The 22380-nt window shown below is 41.0% G+C and overlaps 1 protein-coding gene across 3 annotated transcripts in view; it reads left to right on the forward strand.

The window, feature by feature from the left end:
* Positions 1-22347, forward strand: part of RNF157 (ring finger protein 157) — an 89226-nt gene extending 66879 nt beyond the window's left edge. The window contains exons 16-21 of one of the 3 annotated variants that reach the window (XM_075349584.1): positions 1-40; positions 120-173; positions 289-334; positions 621-719; positions 14022-14062; positions 15972-16057. The exon at positions 1-40 is cut by the window's left edge and continues 154 nt beyond it. In XM_075349584.1, the coding sequence (XP_075205699.1) occupies positions 1-40; positions 120-173; positions 289-334; positions 621-719; positions 14022-14062 (280 nt within the window). In that variant the 3' untranslated portion in view covers positions 15972-16057. Of the gene's footprint in view, positions 41-119; positions 174-288; positions 335-620; positions 720-14021; positions 14063-15971 lie in introns of all 3 variants that reach the window. The other 2 variants (XM_075349583.1, XM_075349585.1) reach the window with 2 other exon arrangements.
* The last annotated feature ends 33 nt before the right edge of the window (positions 22348-22380 follow it).

A 22380-nucleotide genomic window follows, 5' to 3' on the forward strand; every position in this document is an offset into this window, starting at 1 on the left:
TCCTGTGGCTCCCAGTGGATCCCCCTCTGAAGAGGGAGAGGTAAGGCATGCAGCATTTATTTGTCTGTGGACTTACTACCTTATCGTTTCCATTAATTAACGTCTCTCCTCTCTAATAGCTGTCACCAGAAGGACACTTTGTGACTGTGTCTGCAGATGAAATGGATGCAGAGGTACCAAGCTATGAACTGTAATTACAGTTAGGACATGGGATCAGAGGGGGGAGTGTTAGGTGGTCTTCATCATTTGGCTGTATAGTGCTTGATTGACCTTTTTAATTTCTCCTAGGGAAATGTAACAGAGGAGGAGTTTGCATCCCCAGAGGAGGACGATGGTAACACTCCCAGCATTTACTTTACTGACTGTCTCATGTGCATGTTACTGCCTCCATGTCCCATGTCTACCACCTGTGTACAGGGCATTGCAATCACCATCTCATACTGCCACTCTGTCATTATTCTGCATGTCCTTAGTTGACGTTTTGCACCCGTCATTCCTGCATGGCATCTATGCTGGTGTCCACAACTCTCTTCCTCTTCTTACAGTGCACACTAGATACCTCGGGCAGTCTGTCTTGTGCCCTACCCTGCCCACCTCTAACTTCCTTAACTCTGTTGCAGGGCAGAGGACTGGCAGAGAGTGTGACAATAACAATGCTGCTCACGTCACACTGCGGGACACTCTGGACAATGTGCGGGGCTCTGAGGGCTGCCTGGCCGGTGAGTGGCTGCCTCCTGAACATGAACTCTCCTGCTGCCCATCCATCCATAGTGATGGGTTCCACTAACTTTCCAAAGCTGAACACACCCTGTAATGAATGTGATTAGGAAACATGCCCTCTCCTTGTCTGTCTCCAAATTCAGCTGTGACTCCCTATGTTTCTCTCTATCTTTCTTCTTATGCTTTTCCTCTCTATGCGCCACTATCCACTCATCTTCCTTATCTGGGTGCCTTTTCCTATTTCTTAGCCATTTTTTTCAATTGATGCGTTAAACAATCTCATAGAGCAAACTTTTTGAGCCCATCATACCGTCTGGTAGAGAGGTCTGTGAAGTGGAGAAAGAACAATGAGAAACTAGGGATTATTATATATTATTATTATTATTATTATATTGGGGTCTGTAAATACTAAAGGTGAGAATTGCTCCATATTTATGCATATTCCATATACAGTATATGTGGGTCCTAGCTCAAAGACCCACACTATCTCCATAACATGGGACTCTGATCACCAGTTCTGGCTGATGCCCAACCTGCAGTTATAGGAGAGGTGTCTGCGTATCCAGTCATTGATATGAATGCCAAATGTAATCAATCAGCTGCATAAGGCTATGTGCACACTAGGCGTTATCGTGCGGTTTTGAGCGTTTTTCAGGTGCGTTTTTGGGCTCAAAACAGCATGATTTTGCTTCCCCAGCAAAGTCTGACTTTTCATTTTTGCTGTCCGCACACAACTTTTATTTAACTGCATTTTTGAGCTAAAAAAAAAATGGACATGTCAATTCTGTCCTGCGTTTTTTTTCTCCTCTGCAATGCATTGGAAAACGCAGCAAAACGCAGTGATCAAAAATGCGGTAAAAACGTATGCGTTTTTCTGGTGATTTTTTTTTGCCGCGGGTGCGGGTTTTTTGCGTTTTTGTGCGGTTTTTTGCGGCCAAAAACGCAGCGTAAAAAAAAACGCTGTGCGCGCACATAGCCTAAATGTCTGTCATAAGATTTTCCCTCCTGAGAACATTTTGAGGGTCCTCCCTCCCTGTCTTTAGTCACATAAGCTCATGGAAGGTTAAATGAACACTAAAATCCAAAGTGTTTGTCATTTTATAGGATTTGCTGTGTGTTCCTGAAACACGTTTCTTTTTGATCTTTTCCGTTTATGGTTGATACATTTGCAGCCTATAGTTTTCCAGCAAAAGAAGGGAGCTCAGGGAAAAGAAATAAATGGCGGTAGATATATAGAAGAGTTAGTTTATATAGTTTTCAGTTTTTGATCATGAGATGGAACGGGACCTAAGCAAAGAATGATACTAAATGGGAAAATTTTATTTATTCTCTATATTTAGTGGTTCTTGTAAGCTGGTGATCCGATGTAGCTTAGGGCTAAGTGCCTTTGTGGTCAACATTGTAAAATATCTCCTGAAATAGTGTTTAGTGACATTATAAATTTTATATATATATATATATATATATATATATATATATATATATATATATATATATATATATATATATATATATATATATATATATATATATATATATATATATATATATATATATTTTATTATAATATAATATAATATAATATATAATGCAAAGACTTGATGAAATTAAAATCAGAAATCAGACTACCCTGTGATCACCTTGAGATTAGACTTGCATGAATGTCATTCAATTTTTGATGCAGATATTTCTGCATCAAACACTTGTCTTTTGGCGGAGAAACACTGCATAAGAAAACCTGCATAAAAATGCGTTATTTTCTCCATTAATGCAAAATGTTTCAAATCTTCAAGAAAAGGAAATCTTTCAGTTTGCTGGAGAGCTACATGTTGTTTTTCGTGGCAGAAACACGACGCATATGCACATAGGTTGTGCATTCGATGCAGTTTTTCTGCTGCGTATCTGTAACATTTCTCATGCATTTCCAACATCAAAGTTTTGCTGAGAATTTAGCGCCTGTGTATTGCAGGCATGAAGACTGCAATGAATTCTGCACAAAGAATTGACATGCTGCAGATTTTAAAATCCATACAGAAAAAAATCTGCAAATTTTCTAAATTTTAAATTCTCATTAACCTTGCTTGTACTGTACTATATTGTGGATATTCTGACCTCAAATCCACGTTGAAAATACACACCAAATATGCACCATGCGCATTTAGCTCGATAAGCCTTTGGTGACTTTGATGCTTAAGTGTCAGGTTTTTTTATCTTTTCACAATGTGTAAACATGAGAGCTGTTTGAGCAACTCAGCATATCCGAAATGCTACTATCACCAAGCACCAGCAGTCTAAAGTGTACAACACCATCTCCAAAGACCTTTGCATCTCCGCTTCAACAGTTTTAAATGTTATCAAGCAGTTTGCTACTGAAGGAATAGTCCAGAACCTTCCAAAACTTGGAAAGAAGAAAATTAGTCAGAGAACATTACGAAAGTTGATTCTTGTGGCAAAGAAACCAAGTCCAACATCCTAAGAACTTCAGGCTGAGCTGGAGACATCAGGAGCAATGGCCCAAACCATACACAGTGCACTGATCCAAACAGGATTGTATGGGCAAAAGTCAAGGTGGACCATACTGCTTAAAGAAAGGCATCAAATGAGCAACTGAATATTGCTAAATATAAAGTAGAGAGACTATAGCTTCTGAGAAAATATACTATGGATGAATAAATCCAAACTAGAGCTCACTGGCATTGTATACTAGTGTTATGTTTACTGATTACAAAAATGCAGGCTGTTCAGAGAATTGTCCCCTACCTACAGTGAAACATGGTGGAGGAGCCATCATGTTGTAGAGCTGCTCTACTGCACTCGGGACTGGAGACTTTGAACATGACACTAGAAGAATAAAATCAATTATTGGACAATTTTAGAACAAAATGTCCAAAAGTATACAAGAAAAATGATCTGACCAGCAAATAGTTCCGCTTACAATCCAATTTGAAATTTTTGGAGAGAGCTGATTTCTGCTTTTAGACTAAGGAGCCATGCAATGTTCAAGAGCTTGAGAGAACTTTACTGGAAGAAACTTGCAGTAGTCTGGTGCAAGAAGCGCACAAATGGCTACCAAACCGCTCGAGAGCTGTCATTGTTGCCAAAAGTTGTTCAGCAGAGTATTCGAGGAAGCCTGTAATCCTGTCAATGCCATATCTTGGTTTTTTTATTTAGTTCTTGAAATGACTGCATGTATGATTACTGTTCAACTTTATGTTGAACGTATTTGGACATGCTGTTAAAATTTTCTAATGATACACAATATCCACTGATTTCTGGAGATATTAGCTTTTGTTATAATGAACCATGAAGGGTGCTGATAATGGTGACAACGACTGTACAATTTTTATCCCTGGCTGCCAATATGGTTGTGGTGTGGCACTTGATGCCAGTTTTCAATTGTGGTTTAGGAGTTAATTGTAATATCCCTAGAGGGCTATGGTAGTAAATGTTAATGCTAGGATTCTTGGTGGTCAAAAGGTATTGGAGTGGTCCTTACCTGTTGTTTAGGGGTTACTTGCCTTGTCTCAACTAGACCTGGGACTCCTCATAGAAGTCAGTGCAGGTAGGGTTAGGGATGATTGTGTAGCACTTCTTCTGCACCATGATTGATTAATAAAGACGTGATCTAGGGTTTACCACTATTGACATATTAAACAACAAAGAGCCATCACCAGTGTGCACTAAGGCATCAAATATTCCAAACTGCATTATAAAAATTTTTTTTTTTGAGATTTTTGGCAAAAAATTGCAATTTCTTGAGCTGCTTCGCCACGTCACGGCAAATCTCATTTGAAGCAGTCCTACACTAAAATATTTTTATAAAATGTGCCATGCGGCCTCACATATAAATAGCAGAACTGCTCTCAGCAGCACTCACCTGGTCTATTGCAGTCCCGTACCCATGACTGAGTCATGGCTGTGGGCGGGACAGGTCCAAGCAAATGCTGCATGAAGTATATATATAGCCTGTGGACAAAGCCTGATGACCCAATGTGAACAGTCACCAAACGCCAAAATCTATACAGATGGAATACATCCCAAATTGGGGTGCATAGCAAGGTGGAGGTCAACCACCGACCAATTCAACAAAGAAACAACAAAGAGCCATCACCAGTGTGCACTAAGGCATCAAATATTCCAAACTGCATTATAAAAATTTTTTTTTGAGATTTTTGGCAAAAAATTGCAATTTCTTGAGCTGCTTCGCCACGTCACGGCAAATCTCATTTGAAGCAGTCCTACACTATATATATACTTCATGCAGCATTTGCTTGGACCTGTCCCGCCCACAGCCATGACTCAGTCATGGGTACGGGACTGCAATAGACCAGGTGAGTGCTGCTGAGAGCAGTTCTGCTATTTATATGTGAGGCCGCATGGCACATTTTATAAAAATATTTTAGTGTAGGACTGCTTCAAATGAGATTTGCCGTGACGTGGCGAAGCAGCTCAAGAAATTGCAATTTTTTGCCAAAAATCTCAAAAAAATTTTTATAATGCAGTTTGGAATATTTGATGCCTTAGTGCACATTGGTGCTGGCTCTTTGTTGTTTCTTTGTTGAATTGGTCGGTGGTTGACCTCCACCTTGCTATGCACCCCAATTTGGGATGTATTCCATCTGTATAGATTTTGGCGTTTGGTGACTGTTCACATTGGGTCATCAGGCTTTGTCCACAGGCTATATATATACTTCATGCAGCATTTGCTTGGACCTGTCCCGCCCACAGCCATGACTCAGTCATGGGTACGGGACTGCAATAGACCAGGTGAGTGCTGCTGAGAGCAGTTCTGCTATTTATATGTGAGGCCGCATGGCACATTTTATAAAAATATTTTAGTGTAGGACTGCTTCAAATGAGATTTGCCGTGACGTGGCGAAGCAGCTCAAGAAATTGCAATTTTTTGCCAAAAATCTCAAAAAAATTTTTATAATGCAGTTTGGAATATTTGATGCCTTAGTGCACATTGGTGCTGGCTCTTTGTTGTTTCTTTGTTGAATTGGTCGGTGGTTGACCTCCACCTTGCTATGCACCCCAATTTGGGATGTATTCCATCTGTATAGATTTTGGCGTTTGGTGACTGTTCACATTGGGTCATCAGGCTTTGTCCACAGGCTATATATATACTTCATGCAGCATTTGCTTGGACCTGTCCCGCCCACAGCCATGACTCAGTCATGGGTACGGGACTGCAATAGACCAGGTGAGTGCTGCTGAGAGCAGTTCTGCTATTTATATGTGAGGCCGCATGGCACATTTTATAAAAATATTTTAGTGTAGGACTGCTTCAAATGAGATTTGCCGTGACGTGGCGAAGCAGCTCAAGAAATTGCAATTTTTTGCCAAAAATCTCAAAAAAATTTTTATAATGCAGTTTGGAATATTTGATGCCTTAGTGCACATTGGTGCTGGCTCTTTGTTGTTTCTTTGTTGAATTGGTCGGTGGTTGACCTCCACCTTGCTATGCACCCCAATTTGGGATGTATTCCATCTGTATAGATTTTGGCGTTTGGTGACTGTTCACATTGGGTCATCAGGCTTTGTCCACAGGCTATATATATACTTCATGCAGCATTTGCTTGGACCTGTCCCGCCCACAGCCATGACTCAGTCATGGGTACGGGACTGCAATAGACCAGGTGAGTGCTGCTGAGAGCAGTTCTGCTATTTATATGTGAGGCCGCATGGCACATTTTATAAAAATATTTTAGTGTAGGACTGCTTCAAATGAGATTTGCCGTGACGTGGCGAAGCAGCTCAAGAAATTGCAATTTTTTGCCAAAAATCTCAAAAAAATTTTTATAATGCAGTTTGGAATATTTGATGCCTTAGTGCACATTGGTGCTGGCTCTTTGTTGTTTCTTTGTTGAATTGGTCGGTGGTTGACCTCCACCTTGCTATGCACCCCAATTTGGGATGTATTCCATCTGTATAGATTTTGGCGTTTGGTGACTGTTCACATTGGGTCATCAGGCTTTGTCCACAGGCTATATATATACTTCATGCAGCATTTGCTTGGACCTGTCCCGCCCACAGCCATGACTCAGTCATGGGTACGGGACTGCAATAGACCAGGTGAGTGCTGCTGAGAGCAGTTCTGCTATTTATATGTGAGGCCGCATGGCACATTTTATAAAAATATTTTAGTGTAGGACTGCTTCAAATGAGATTTGCCGTGACGTGGCGAAGCAGCTCAAGAAATTGCAATTTTTTGCCAAAAATCTCAAAAAAATTTTTATAATGCAGTTTGGAATATTTGATGCCTTAGTGCACATTGGTGCTGGCTCTTTGTTGTTTCTTTGTTGAATTGGTCGGTGGTTGACCTCCACCTTGCTATGCACCCCAATTTGGGATGTATTCCATCTGTATAGATTTTGGCGTTTGGTGACTGTTCACATTGGGTCATCAGGCTTTGTCCACAGGCTATATATATACTTCATGCAGCATTTGCTTGGACCTGTCCCGCCCACAGCCATGACTCAGTCATGGGTACGGGACTGCAATAGACCAGGTGAGTGCTGCTGAGAGCAGTTCTGCTATTTATATGTGAGGCCGCATGGCACATTTTATAAAAATATTTTAGTGTAGGACTGCTTCAAATGAGATTTGCCGTGACGTGGCGAAGCAGCTCAAGAAATTGCAATTTTTTGCCAAAAATCTCAAAAAAATTTTTATAATGCAGTTTGGAATATTTGATGCCTTAGTGCACATTGGTGCTGGCTCTTTGTTGTTTCTTTGTTGAATTGGTCGGTGGTTGACCTCCACCTTGCTATGCACCCCAATTTGGGATGTATTCCATCTGTATAGATTTTGGCGTTTGGTGACTGTTCACATTGGGTCATCAGGCTTTGTCCACAGGCTATATATATACTTCATGCAGCATTTGCTTGGACCTGTCCCGCCCACAGCCATGACTCAGTCATGGGTACGGGACTGCAATAGACCAGGTGAGTGCTGCTGAGAGCAGTTCTGCTATTTATATGTGAGGCCGCATGGCACATTTTATAAAAATATTTTAGTGTAGGACTGCTTCAAATGAGATTTGCCGTGACGTGGCGAAGCAGCTCAAGAAATTGCAATTTTTTGCCAAAAATCTCAAAAAAATTTTTTTAATGCAGTTTGGAATATTTGATGCCTTAGTGCACATTGGTGCTGGCTCTTTGTTGTTTCTTTGTTGAATTGGTCGGTGGTTGACCTCCACCTTGCTATGCACCCCAATTTGGGATGTATTCCATCTGTATAGATTTTGGCGTTTGGTGACTGTTCACATTGGGTCATCAGGCTTTGTCCACAGGCTATATATATACTTCATGCAGCATTTGCTTGGACCTGTCCCGCCCACAGCCATGACTCAGTCATGGGTACGGGACTGCAATAGACCAGGTGAGTGCTGCTGAGAGCAGTTCTGCTATTTATATGTGAGGCCGCATGGCACATTTTATAAAAATATTTTAGTGTAGGACTGCTTCAAATGAGATTTGCCGTGACGTGGCGAAGCAGCTCAAGAAATTGCAATTTTTTGCCAAAAATCTCAAAAAAATTTTTATAATGCAGTTTGGAATATTTGATGCCTTAGTGCACATTGGTGCTGGCTCTTTGTTGTTTCACTATTGACATATTGCCACCTGAGGCAAGATAACGCTGCTGCCCTGGTTTTAGGATGGTCCTGCTTATCGAAGGCTAGATGATATTGAGGGACAAGTGCCCTGACAGAATATAGTCTGTTTTTAGCAGTACTGTATACTGGAGGTCAGCAAACTTAGATCTCAAATTACCTGTAGGCAAGAAGTGTATGATGGTCCTTCCATAATTAATGGTGGCACTAATCTCCTGAAGCCTGACGTTCTCTTACGCTCTTCTCTTGTGTGTGGTTTATCACCTCCTCTCTTCTTTCCATGTACAGCATTAATCTTAGTCTTCACATAGTGGCCACGCTTAGTCATTCCCTGCAGAAGTGGTATAGTTGCAGATGTTATCGACCTCAGCCCCATCACACAACCTCTGTGTGATCTCGCCAGGAATCCAGCATCTTGGTCTCCACTGAGATATTTGTCTTTGATCCCAAGTACATATATATTTTTTTTTCTCCTCCCTATCAATCCCATCTAATCATTTTCATCCCACTTTTTGTCTGTTTCCTTTCTTACTTTCTCTCTTTCACACTTATCACTTAATTGCTGTAAAAGTTCATGTTCACTATGTGTCAGCTGTGCTCACTGCTTTCTGCTCCGCTTGACTGTGCTATCTACTGGTCTCCTGCTGCAATCCAGGTGCACACTAGCATGCCCATATGGTTGCAGCTTTTCTCCAGGGCTTTGGGTACTAATTGGCTTGGAGGCACCTGGCCTGAGTGGCTTTAGCTGCATGATCTAAAACCCAGCAAGGCCACTCTATGCACATTCTAATAATGGCATAACAATCGCCAGATTTTAAGCGATATATGTATGTGTATCGGGGTATGTGATACAGCTAGTGTTGTGAATCCTCTTCCTGGCTTACATGCTGTTGTCCTAAACAAAGGATGGCATGTACCCTTCAAAACATCAGGATACTTATGGCACTGATCAGGTAGTTCCATAAATTAGAAACTGACCCAGTGACTGCTGCGGCAGCTGCACATGGAGTGTATCTGCAGTTGTCATGCTCGCAGGCTTCTCCCAGAGCTAGCAAGGTATATGTGAGGGAAGAAATGGAATATCAGCAGGACAGTAAGTTACTACTTCACGAGTATATGAATTATCAGATGCCACCATCACTTCTCTATGTACACGTAAAAGTATAAATTATTTTTTTTCATTTCCTTGCATTTATGCCATAGGTTTTTATCTTGCTACTTATGCCAGGAAACTGCCCTTTTACTTAAGAGTTTATCCACTACTTCGACATTGATGGCCTATCCGTAGGATAAGTCATCAATGTCTGATCGGCCAGGGTCTGACACCCGCCACTCCTGTTGATCAGCTGGTGCTGGCAGCGGCAGCCGGAAATGCTCAGTTCCAGAGCTGCCCTGCCTTCTCATAGCGGCCAAGTATTGCACATCTGCCTCATATTGATTTGAATGGGAGGCAGATGTGCAGTACCTGGCCACAGCCGCTATCAGTTGACTGGGCAGCTCCGGAACTGAGCATTTCCTGCTGATGGTACTGGCACCGAGAACACTTGATTGGTAGGGTTGCCATGTGTCACATCCTGGCGGATTAGACCTTGATGACCTATCCTAAGGATAGGCCAATGAATGTAAAAGTAGCGGGCAACCCCTTTTAAGGTGCATCTACACTACACAGTTAACTTAAACAAACATTCCTAGAAACTGTCTTCTCGCGATAATTGTGCTGTCAAAACCAGCTACTGATCACCCGGTGAAGGAGCAAAACACACATTCATTGAGTGAAAAGATATTTTTGTTTGGCCTGTGTAAACGAGACTTGTGCTGCTAAGAACAATAGCAATCTATGTGCAGTAAACAAAGTACAGTCCTTCACATTTTTGTAAATATTTTATTATAACTTTTCATGGGACAACACTGAACACATGACGCTTTTGATACAATGTAAAGTAGTCAGTGTACAGTATAAATTTGGTGTGTACTATAACACACAGCTATTAAGGTTTAAACCTCTGTCAACAAAAATGAGTACACCCATATGCGAAAATGCCAAATTGTGTCCAATTAGAAAATTTCCCTCCCCGGTGTTATGCAACTCATTAATGTTACAAAGTCTCAGGTGTGAATGGGCAACAAGTGTGTTAAATTTGATGTTATCGCTCACACACTCTTATACTGGTCACTGGAGTTTCAACAGTTCACCTCATGGCAAAGAATTCTCTGAAGATCTGAAAAAAAGAATTGTTGCTTTTCATAAAGGTGGCTTCGGCTATAAGAAGATTGCCAGCAAAAACTGAAACTGAGCTGCAGCACAGTGGCCAAGACCATACAGCGGTTTAACAAGACAGGTACCATTGAGAACAGCCCTCACCATGGGCGACCAAAGAAGTTGAGTGCATATGCTGGGTGTCCTATGCACAGTTTGTCTTTTAAAAATAGACTTAAGAATGCTGCCAGCATTGCTGCATAGGTTAAAGGGGTAGGGGGTTCAGCCTGTCAGTGCACAGAGCATACATTGCATCAAATTTGTCTACATGACTGTCCTCCCTCAATTAAGCCTCTTCTAAATATAATGTACAAGAAAGGCTGCAAACAGTTTGCAGAAGACAAGCAAATTAAGGAAACTGATTAAAGGAACCATGTCCTGTGTGAGACCAAGAGAAACTTATTTGTTTAAGATGGAGTCAAGCGTGTGTTGCAGAAACCAGGTGAGGAGTACAAAGACAAGTGTGTCTTGCCTACAATCAAGCCTAGTGGTAGGAGTGTCATGGTTTAGGACTACATGAGTGCTGCTGGCCGGCTGTGGGGAGCTTCAGTTCATTGAGGGAACCATGAATGCGAACATGTACTGTGATATACTGAAGTAGAGCATGACCCCCGCCCCTTTATTTGAAAACTGGGTCGCAGGGCAGTATTGCAAAATAATGACCCCAAACACACCTCCAAGATAACAACTGCCTTGCTGAAGAATTTGAGGGTAAAGCTGCTAGATTGGCAAAGCATGTCTCCACACCTAAACCCTATTTAGCATCTGTGGGATATCCTCAAAAGGAAGGTGGAGATGTTCTAGGTCTCTGACATTCACCATCTCAATGATGTCGTCATGGAGGAGTAGACGAAGACTGTGGCAATCTGTGAAGCTCTAGTGAACTCCATGCCCAAGAGAGTTAAGGCAGTGCTTGAAAATTATGGTGGCTACACAGAATATTGATACTTTGGGCACAGAGTGGTCATTTTCACTTAGGGGTGTACTCACTTTTGTTGCCAAAGGTTTAGACATTAATGGCTGTGTTGAGTTATTTAGAGGGCACAGCAAATTTACACTGACTACTTTATCAAACTACTGTATCAAAGTGTCATATCTTCAGTATTTGTCCCATGACAGATATAATGAAATATTTACAAAAATGTGAGGGTTGTACTCACTTTTCTGATATACTGTATGAACCATAGGGGCATTGTTCTTGATAGTGCAATTCCTGTTTACACAGAACAATGCACTATCAAGAACAATGGTAGCCTCTGTGCACTGAGCAAACTATTACTGACCTATTTCTCCTGTACCATATACAGACTGCTATATTTTGCCAACAGTTCTCGAGAGCTATAGTGAAGTTCAATAATGAAGCTGCCCATTATATCTACATAAATAGTTTACTTTGTAAATTATTTATCTTATATTGATTTTTAACTTTAGTAGGTCTACAATTCTGTTGGCTGCAAGCTATGTTTCATGCTCTTTGGGCTCATAAATTCCTGCAGGTCCTTGCTACGACAATATATAATGCATGATCTCTTGTCTTGCATTATGGGACATGGAGTTTCTTTAAGAAGCACTGTAAAACAGGCTGTTGTCGAAATAATACTTTTCCAAATGCATTGCAGTATAATATAAGTATAAAGAAGCACTTCCATCAAAGTTTTTATCCTCTTTAATACATAGCAATCATCATATTCTATAGCACTGTGTACTTAAAATTGCTTATTTTCCCTTTTTACCCAGTTAATTCTTCTATTTTCTCTGCTCTATGTATAAACAGGAAGTCACTTTTCCCTGCATGAGTCATCCCCCTCTTCAAATAAATTCTGATCTAGTTGTTCCACTCCTTCCCTCTGTCATTGACTTTTGCAGTGATGACTTTGGAAGGAAAAAGAGACTTCCTGTTTCTACATGGAGCTTAGAAGGATTCAGCTAGTCTGGTTTTAATCATGTGATGTTATAGACCTAATGGAAAAGCGAAGCGTTAACTGGGTAAAAGGGCAAAATGAGCAATTGTAAGTAAACCGTGCCATATAATATATATCGTATATTAATAGCACTATATTAAGAGCATACAAATGTTGATGGGAGTGCTCCTTTAATTCAGAAATGCCACAGTTAATTGCAGTAGCTACTGCAAACTGTTTTGTTTTTTTTTTTTTTGTTTTTTCCTGGTATGACTTAACAGAATATGAGGTGGCCAAATTGAAACAAATGCCACATATTATGCAAACACAGTGGCAGACAGCAGAATTCTGAACACAGCTGTAAATGACTAGGTCAAAATGTGTAAACCAGTGCGAGCATTACATAAAAATTGAGCTCTCCTTTTAATAAAAAAAAAAGCACTAAAGCAATGATTCCCTACTGGCTTGTAGGGTACGCCAGAGACTATCGTGTACACAGAGCACCACATATGGTATAACATACCGTATCTAAAATGTGGCACCAGGGGTGAGAAACATTACTGGTATTTCACGCAAAGCTTCAGTTGACTTCTAGATCTGGAACAATTTTTTTCCACTTTTAGTAAATAATGTAACATCATTCAGAAAGATTAAGAACCTCTGTTAAAGGCATTATGTTAGAGGTTCTTATGAGTTATTGTATCCCTTTTATGGTACATTACAATTTCATAGCTCTTGGAGGTTTAAAACTTGGCCTTAAAATTGTTGACCAATTTGAACTATAATAATTATATAATAAAAAAAAAATATTTTGTATCAATTTTTTTATTTTTCTAAAAAAAAGTAAAATTGCTAAATATATTCACTGTCTTCACATTGGGGTTGTCACTTATCAGCTGTATTATGCAAAGGAATTTTACCGCTTGTTTCATTTTTTTTTTTTTTTTTTTAAGTGCCACCAAAATGGAAATAAAAAATTACATCTTTTTCATTGAAATCAATGTCTTCTATCACTGTGGTTTTTAGCTGCGGGGCCAGAATATCCTAATGACTGACGTACAAGTGGGGTTTCTAAGCTAAACATCCCCTTTGCAGTCAAGTTCTTAGTGGTAGCTTAATTTGAGTCCTTTGTCATCTGCAAGAGGAGACAAAGTGGGTGCGCCCTTCTAGCCTTAAAGGTGTGTTCCCGTAAATGACAATTTTCATCTATTCACAGAATAGGTGATAAATGTCTTATCACCACGTACCCGATTTATTATTTATTTACCCTATGGCTTGTTCTTCCACCGATCACTAGAACATTGGGGCCCAATCCCCCATAAATGTCTTTTTGATCTTTTGTGGAAATTAGTTGCGTTTCATCATTGATGTCATGAGTAGTCTGGTCTTGCTGCTGTGTCCTGCCACTCTTTGTGATGTTTATTTTCTACACCTGTTGTCCATTTGTCTTCCTTTTTTTTCCTATTTCTGCTTCAATCTCCTCTTCTCTACCCATCTTGTTGTTTCCTTCTCTACCGCCCATCCGCAGTGGCTGTTCCGGACCCCCAACCTATACCGATTGAAGATTAGGTATGACAGTCTGGCACTGCAAAATATTGCTCGATCATTGCCATGAACAAATAATCTTCTGTGAATCTTCTGCTTGTAGTTTAGTTTTCACAGGCGGACAATCTTAGAATGCAGAAGAAATTTCGTTTTTTTTAACCCTAGAACGCAGGCTTGCTAGATTACTTGTTTTCTATGGTTGATTTCTAAGGTTGCACGTTCTAGGGTTAATCTTGCCACAGTGCCTTGTGCCCGACCTCTTGGCTTTAAGTGTGTTGAGGTTCTAGATGCTGTAATCTGACGTAGTAAAGATATGGAGCTGCTTCTTCTCATAGAATTTACAATACTGTGCAAAAGTTTTAGGCAGGTGTGGAAAAACAAAATGCTGCAAAGTAAGAATGCTTTAAAAATAAGTGCTAATAATTTATTTTTATCAATGAACAAAATGCAAAGTGAATGAAGAAAAGAGAAATCTAAATCAAATCAATATTTGGTGTGACCACATTTTATCTTCAAAACCGCATACATTTTTCTAGGTACAATTGCACAAGGTCAGGGATTATGTAGGATTATTGTCAGGTATATGATTAACCAATTATACCAAACGGGTGATAATGATCATTATTCTCATATGTAGGTTGAATCATAGTCATTACCAGAAACAGAAACCGCTGTGTAAGGGGCTTTAAACTGTGTGAGGAACAATCAAGGTCTGCTAAAAATGTGATGTTGTGGAAGACTGCTTCATGTCATAAATCATACACTATAACAAGACCTAGCAAAACATAAGGTAGTTAAACTGCATCAGGAAGGTCTATCCCAGGCAAAGATTTCACAGCAGACTGTTTTCAAGCTGCGTTGTTCAAGGTTTTTAGAACAAGCACTGAGAAATGGGCAAAATTGAGGACTGTAGAGACCGTAGTCAGATAAGGAAACTTGGTGCAGCAGATGAAAGACGTATGATCCTTCCCTTCAAAATCGGAAGATGTTTCAGCAGTGCAACTCAGAACTGGCAGAAACCAGTGAAACTCAGCTACACCCATCTACTGTTCAGAGAAGTCCGAACAGAAGTGGCCTTCATAGAAGTACTATGCATAGAAGGCCATAAATTCCACATTCAAACAAGGCTAATGAATTCAACTATGCACTGAAATGTAGGATACGGTGTACATAAAAATAAAGTGTCGCTGGGCTGCAGAGAGGTACAATAATTAGTGTCTGCAGGCCACAGTGAAGGTTGTTGAAAGTACCTTTTTTAAGGCTGCATTTTGGCAAATTTGGGGATTTGGTCAGGAATAATGGTGTATTTCAATGCTGAGAAATACAAGGAGATACTTCTCCCTCATGCAATAATATCAGTGAGGCGTCTGGCTCCAAATTTATTCTCCAGCAGGACATCGGCCCCAAACATACAACCAATGTCATTGGGGACTATCTCCATCATAAAGGAATCTTAGATTTTGACATCACCGAGTCTTTGTGGAACAACGCGATGAGACAGAAGGATTTGCACAAGCCTATATCCACAGAAGATCTGAGGTTAGTTCTCCCAAGATATTTTGAACAGCCTGCTGAGTTCCTTCACTGTGTGCATGTGTACCTAAAAGAATCAATACTGTTTTGAAGGCAAAGGGTGATTATACCAAATATGAATTTGATTTAAGTTCATTCTCTTTTGACTTATGGTAGTTTATTTTGCATCAATTAACAAACCTTTCTATTTTTCAAACTATTTCTACATTGCAGTATTTTTTTTCCCCATTTTTGCCTAAAACTTTCACAGTACTGTATTTGTCATCAAGTCATCCTCCTTTATGCTTCCTACTACTTTGTTCCATTGTGTCTCATTGCTTACCTCCTGTCGTTCATGGACCACTTTTCTGGGGAGAAACCGCTAAGTCTTCTGCCTTTTTATTTCCTATGCTTCTTTTAGATGCCCATTACCCGAGTACTCCGAGCCAGAGAAGAAGACATCCATACCACAGTTCGGACACTTGCATCTCTTTACAGGAGGTGGGAGACAGACCAGGTCGGCTTGGTGCTCAGGACGTGTGATGGATTAGCTGCTATCCTGTGGACACTTCTCACCATTCACTGAGAAAGACTCTCCTCAGTAAAGTCACTCAGGACACCTCACTGTTTATACCTGGTGCCAGCTGTTTAGCCTCAGTCACCTTGTGTAACACTTCACCTTTGAGTAGGTTGATGTGTACTCTTGCTGCCTCTTCAAGGTGCGGTGGTACTGGTCGTTGTATATCTAGTTATGTTGTATATAGCCTGTGTATACATTTGCAACAGGGAAACCATGCACTAAGCTGTCTTAGGCTGTGACACAAGTACTTGTTTCAAAGTAGGGAGCTAGCAATATATCTCTTCTGTGTGCAGTTGTGGTGATTGGCACTGCCTGCTGCAACACTTTTTTTTCTGTAGTGAAAAATAGGGCCCTCTGGTCTAGTAGCCAGGAAGAAGGAATGCCCACGTATGGAGGCTCCAAGCTATGCACTTCTGAAGCTCCGGTTAGTGCCCGTGTAGAGGAGTAAAGAGCGGCACTGTATCTATTGTTTTAATTGAAAATGAGTTAATTTATTGTTTGAGGAGGTACTTATTCCAGGTGTAGACATGCAATGGGGTGAGTGAGGAATCTAAAGTGGTGCACTGGTCAGGAAGCCATGGGCTTTGTCACATCAGGTATGATTAGAGCGGTAGGTGGCTCCTGTTATTATATGAGGTGCTGGATCTTCTATGTCATCAACCAGTGTTATATCTCCATTCAGTATCCATTATTCATGACCATCCTTTGAGGCTCTTCCAGCCATATATCCTACAAAAAGCTTTATGTAGTAGGCTTCTGCTAGTGACCTGCTGTGCTACAAGTCTTAACTTTTCCTGTGTCAGTATTAACATAAGCTTCTGTTAAGTATTGCCCTTGCCATATCACATTTGTTAGTTAATTCTATTTCTATGCATAGACCAAGGTTTGTTGAGTACAGGACAGCGCTTCTGCATGTGGCTCCTACACAGCCATGATGAGTAAGGGTATGAGTCCATCCGTAGCCTCACAACCCTAACCTCTAGTCAATCCCTCACATCCCACATATATCCCACGTATCCTATATTGCAGTAAACACATACGTATATGCAATCAATCACTTTGAAGTGATTGTCCATTGCAGCCCCTTATATGCTGCAAGTTGTAATGGGAGGTAGAACTGGACCTAAGCCAATCCTAGTGCCGTAACTGGTGGACCACTGTTCCTCCAGACGTGACTACAAACCTTGTATCGAGATGGCAGACTTATTGGCTTTCTGCTATACCATGGATGAATTGCTTTACCATACTGCACATGTTAAAGCAACCAACATGAGAAGACTGCACAACAAATAGTGAAGCTTTTGATAGAAAAAAACCCCTGACCAAACAGGAGTACAGATATTGAGTGTGCATAAATTTTGATATACTATTTTGCTGGAAAGGGGCATGCTCCATTGTGTAAAGATGTGCCAAATGTATCATTAAAGGGGTTGTCTCAATTTAGACAGTATTTGCTGCCCCCACCCCTGCTGCAGTTTATTAAATAATACCAGAACACGCTGTACTCTCCATCACCAGGTCCACCAGCGAATCTTTGCTTACTGCTTCCAGTTTCTAGAATTTGCTACGGTGCTGACTTCACCAACAGTGCGGCTGGCAATCAGTGAGCTGAACAAATTTGAACGCGGCATTTCATCTACACTGGCAGAACCACTGCGCTCACTGACTTTCAAAGTTACACCAGCGCCACAGCCAATACCAGACAGCAGCGGAGACTCGCTGGTGGACCCAGGGAGGGTTAGTACTGCACGGATTGTTTTTTAATAAACTGCAGCCACATTATGTAAAATAGATCAATCCCTTTAATGATAAATTTGGCACCTCTTTAGAGCATATTTGTCAATAGCCACGAATCCGTAAATCTGGCACCTTATCGAGCCTGCACTGTCTGTCATAGGGATTCATACTGTTTGATAAATTGGCTGCATCTTTAGAACATCTTATTCTTAAGGGGGCTTTACACGCAATGACATCGATAACGAGATGTCGTTGGGGTCACGGAATTCATAACGCACATCCGGCCTCGTTAGCGACGTCGTTGCGTGTGAAACGTACGAACGACTGCTAATGATCAAAATTACTCACCTGATCGTTGACACATCATTCAAATTCCAAATATCGTTGATGGTGCTGGACGCAGATTGTTCGTTGTTCCTGCGGCAGCACACATCGCTACGTGTGACACCCCAGGAACGAGGATTACCTTACCTGCGTCCTCCGGCAATGAGGTGGGCGTCACTTTCTTTCGGCTGCTTTTCCGCCCCTCTGCTTCTATTGGACGGCTGCCATGTGACGCCGCACGAACCGTCCCCTTAGGGTGTGGTTCGCTGGCCACAGCGACGTCGCTAGGCAGGTACGTATGTGTGACGGGTCCAAGTGATGTTGTGTGCCACACAGCGATTTTCCTGTGACGCACAAACGACGGGTGCTTTCACCAGCGACATCGCTAGCGATGTCACTGCGTGTAAAACAGCCTATAGTGCATGATTTACTTGGTTTAGCTTGTGCCAGAAATTTGGGACGTGATTTTGGCACATTTTTTAGGGCTTAGTGTAATATATTAAGCCAAGACCATTTTTTTTTTATTTGTTTTGCCAAAGCCATGCCCCTTTTCAGCAAAGTCATACCCTCTTGTCAGACAAGGAGCAAAAAGTGTCTGAAACACATAAAAAAAAGTTATGACTTGCACCCTATTTCTTAGGCAGGAGCCACTGGAATAAATTTGGTGCTTTTTCAGATTGTCTAGTCTAAACATTAGACATAAGTAAATGTGGCCTATTCTATTTGTAGTAGGCAATTGGCAGCAGAGCAGGCGAGACGTGATCACTGACTGAGTAGCCGGCTTACCTGTAGACTGTATATGCAGTCCTCACCTGGCCGGAGTATTGGTTCTGCGGTATTTTGTTTATATGTATTCAGTCCCATGTTTATTTGCTGCTTTTTGCCTCGTATCCAGCAGATTTTTCCTGGCATGTTCCTTTCATGTTGTGTATTTGCTTTGTTTCTTATTTCTACCTCAGCCCTTCCAGTAAACCTCTGCTTACAATGGGACTTACAGTTCACGTATTTGGTTTGGTGTTTCTTTGCCTGCACACCTCACAACCATTCACATCGGCCAGACGCAGGTATGGCCACTTATACTCATATTATTGCCCTGTGTCATTTGAAGTGTTCATGCATAAGAATCATTATTATCATTATTTATTTATAAAGCGTCAGCATATTCCACAGCACATTACAGACATCCACAACTCTGTCCCCATTGGGCTCACAATCTAAATCCCCTATCAGTATGTCTTTGCAGTGTGGGCGGAAACAAGGGAACCTGAAGGAAACCCACACAAACACAGGGAGAAGATACAAACTCCTTGCAGATGTTGTCCCCGGTGGGATTAGGACCCCAGTGCTGCAAAGCAACAGAGCTAACCACTGAGCCACCATGCTATCAGAATAGTGTTAATTTTTCTGATAATTTATTAACCCCTTTACGACCAAGGATGTACCTATATGTCCTAGGTTGCCTCCCTCTCTTTAATGTGGGCGCGCTCAGCAAGCCCATATTATACCCCATCCATGCCTGCTAATTTGATTAGCAGACGTGCAGCTAACAGGCGCGTGTGGATCAGCGATCCATCTGCTCCTATTGACTCCTTAGATTGCGCTGTGAAACACTGACAGCGTGATCTAATGCACTCCGGTGGGGATATCGCCATTCCCTGCCTCCATTTGGTGCTCCCATGATGTGATCACAGGGTACCAATGGATTGTCATGACAGCGTGGGTTCAGATAATGACCCCTTTTGCTGTTATTGCTCATTTCCTGTGAATTCCGGCAGAGCGCCGGCACTCACAGGAGATCAACATCACTTTGATACAAAAAAATACTGTAGCATTGCTTTGATCAGCAGAAACAATTGGATAGTACAGGCATAAAGTCCCCGAAGAGAACTAGTAAAATCAATAAAAAAATAATACATTTTAAAAATTTGAAAATAAAATAATAAAAAATACACATTTGGTATCGCTGTGTTCAGAAATGCCCGATCTATCAAAATATAAATTAATCTGATCAATAAAAAAAGATGAAAATGCTAGAATTAGGTTTTTTTGGTCGCCGCAACATTGCATTAAAATGCAGTAACAGGCGATCAAATCATCACATCTACCCAAAAATGGTATAATTAAAAATGTCAGCTCAAGACGTAAAAAACAATCCACCACTGAGCCCCAGATCCTGAAAAATGAGAGCGCTATGTATGGGGCTTGGAAAATCGAGAAGTGCAATCCTTTTGTATTATAATCTGATTTTTTTTTTTTCACCCCTTAGGTAAAAGTAAAGCTATACATGTTTGATATCTACAAACTCATACTGACCTGGGGAATTATATTACCAGGTCAGTTTTACCGTGTAGTGAACATGGTAAATAAAAAAAAAAACCATTAAATAAAATTGTGCAATTGCACTTTTTCTTTGCAATTGCACCGCACTTGGAATTTTTTCCCCCGTTTTCCTGTACAATAAGGGATGAATGAATGGGGTTGTAATACTTATATATGTTCTGAGGATTTCGATAGCGTAGGGCAATGACAATCAGAGACGAGTTCCTGGTACAAGATGTTTTATAATATGTAACCACGGTAGATACACAAAGGAAAACACAGCAGTACAAATACACAAAATACCTTTCCGAAACGGAGCGAAGGGAATTCCCGGGGCCACGCACCGGACTCCCCCAGGGAGACCACCAGAGCGAACCCCTATACAGGGACTGTCCGGCAATCACCCCGGAAGGCCTAAATGCGCCGCAGCCGGGACACAAGGGGCAAGCGGTAAAAGTCCAGGAGTGTCCGTACGGAATGATTGTCCAGAGTGGTTACGAACCAGAGAGAACCGGGCAGAGTGCTGACCGAAGATGGCAGACGGAATCCGGGCACAGCTTAGAGAAACCGGGTAAGGTCCAGAGTCGGTCGGTCGGTAGTCTTTAGGAGGATCCAAAGGCAATCAGGATTAGCAGCAGCAAAGCAGGAGCACACAGCAAGCAGTATACTCAGGCACTGGACTAGGCTTAGAGGCGGCCTTTTAAGCAGCTGGACAGGAAGTAGGGCAACAGAACAGTAAACTCCATGTTAACCGAGGGCAAGCTCATTCAAAAGAGAACTGGAAAACCTGGAAACCTGACAGGGGTCTTTCAATAGTACAAGCTCATTTTTCAAAAAATAAGCCCTCAAATGGCTCTATTGCTGGAAAAATTAAAAAAAAAAAAAAAAAAAAAAAAGGGGGGGGGGGGGGGACGGAAACTCACCGGGTGGTAAAGGGGTTAAAATTATGAACTTCTTTAAAGGTTATCCCTAACTTGGTAGGTTATCACCTAGCCACAAAATAAGAATCAGCTGCTGCTAAAAGCCTCTTTATGTAATATATAGGGGTGTCATAAACAGGAAAAATAGTAAGAGGTGGAGCCATTGTAATATTTACATCTTGAATGAAGGGGATTGGAATCATCGTAATCATCCATCATCATCATCATCTTGCAAATTCTTCAAGAATGAGAGTGTTATATAAAAAGAAAAAAATACTTTGGATAATAGATTTTAATAGACTCCTTGCTTCCTGGAGTCCCCACTAGAGGGAGCTTAGTGCATACTGGTTTACTATTGCATTTAAAGGGAAAGTCCACTTTAAAATACAAACTTTTGATACTGACCTGATTTAAAGGGGAACACTCATTTAAGTTAGGATCTTAAAAACCATACTAACAATTTGCTCTACCCTTTTGTGTGTAATGTTATTGTCATGATTCCAGATGCCCCAAAATCCAAAGTGAAAGTCTCTAACCCATTCTACCTCACTACATTTGCTCATTTGTTACCCCTGTAAAATTATATAACTTGATGACCTCAGATAATCCTCATAATGCTTGTTGCATTTATTGGAAGAAGGTGATTGATCACCACTGCCATTTAATTCTAAATCATTCAGTGGATTGTTATCTGCCAGCATTGTGGGTGCCAGTAGGTATTGAGTTTTGACCACCGGGCTTTTCGGCAGTAGTAGTGAAACTGCTTCTTCATATATTCACATTTCTAAGGACCATATCGGGTTTTTTTTTGTTTTTTTTTTTTTATATAGGGGTCAAGTAGTGTGAGACTTCAAAAAAGAAAAACCGCAATCAACCATCTTAATCATTAAATAGATTTTTGTATTATAATTTGTTCATATATAGACAAGTGCACGGTAGGAAATTAAGGA

This window comes from Anomaloglossus baeobatrachus, chromosome 5, assembly GCF_048569485.1.
Source record: "Anomaloglossus baeobatrachus isolate aAnoBae1 chromosome 5, aAnoBae1.hap1, whole genome shotgun sequence".
In the NCBI taxonomy this organism is placed as follows: Eukaryota; Metazoa; Chordata; class Amphibia; order Anura; family Aromobatidae; genus Anomaloglossus; species Anomaloglossus baeobatrachus.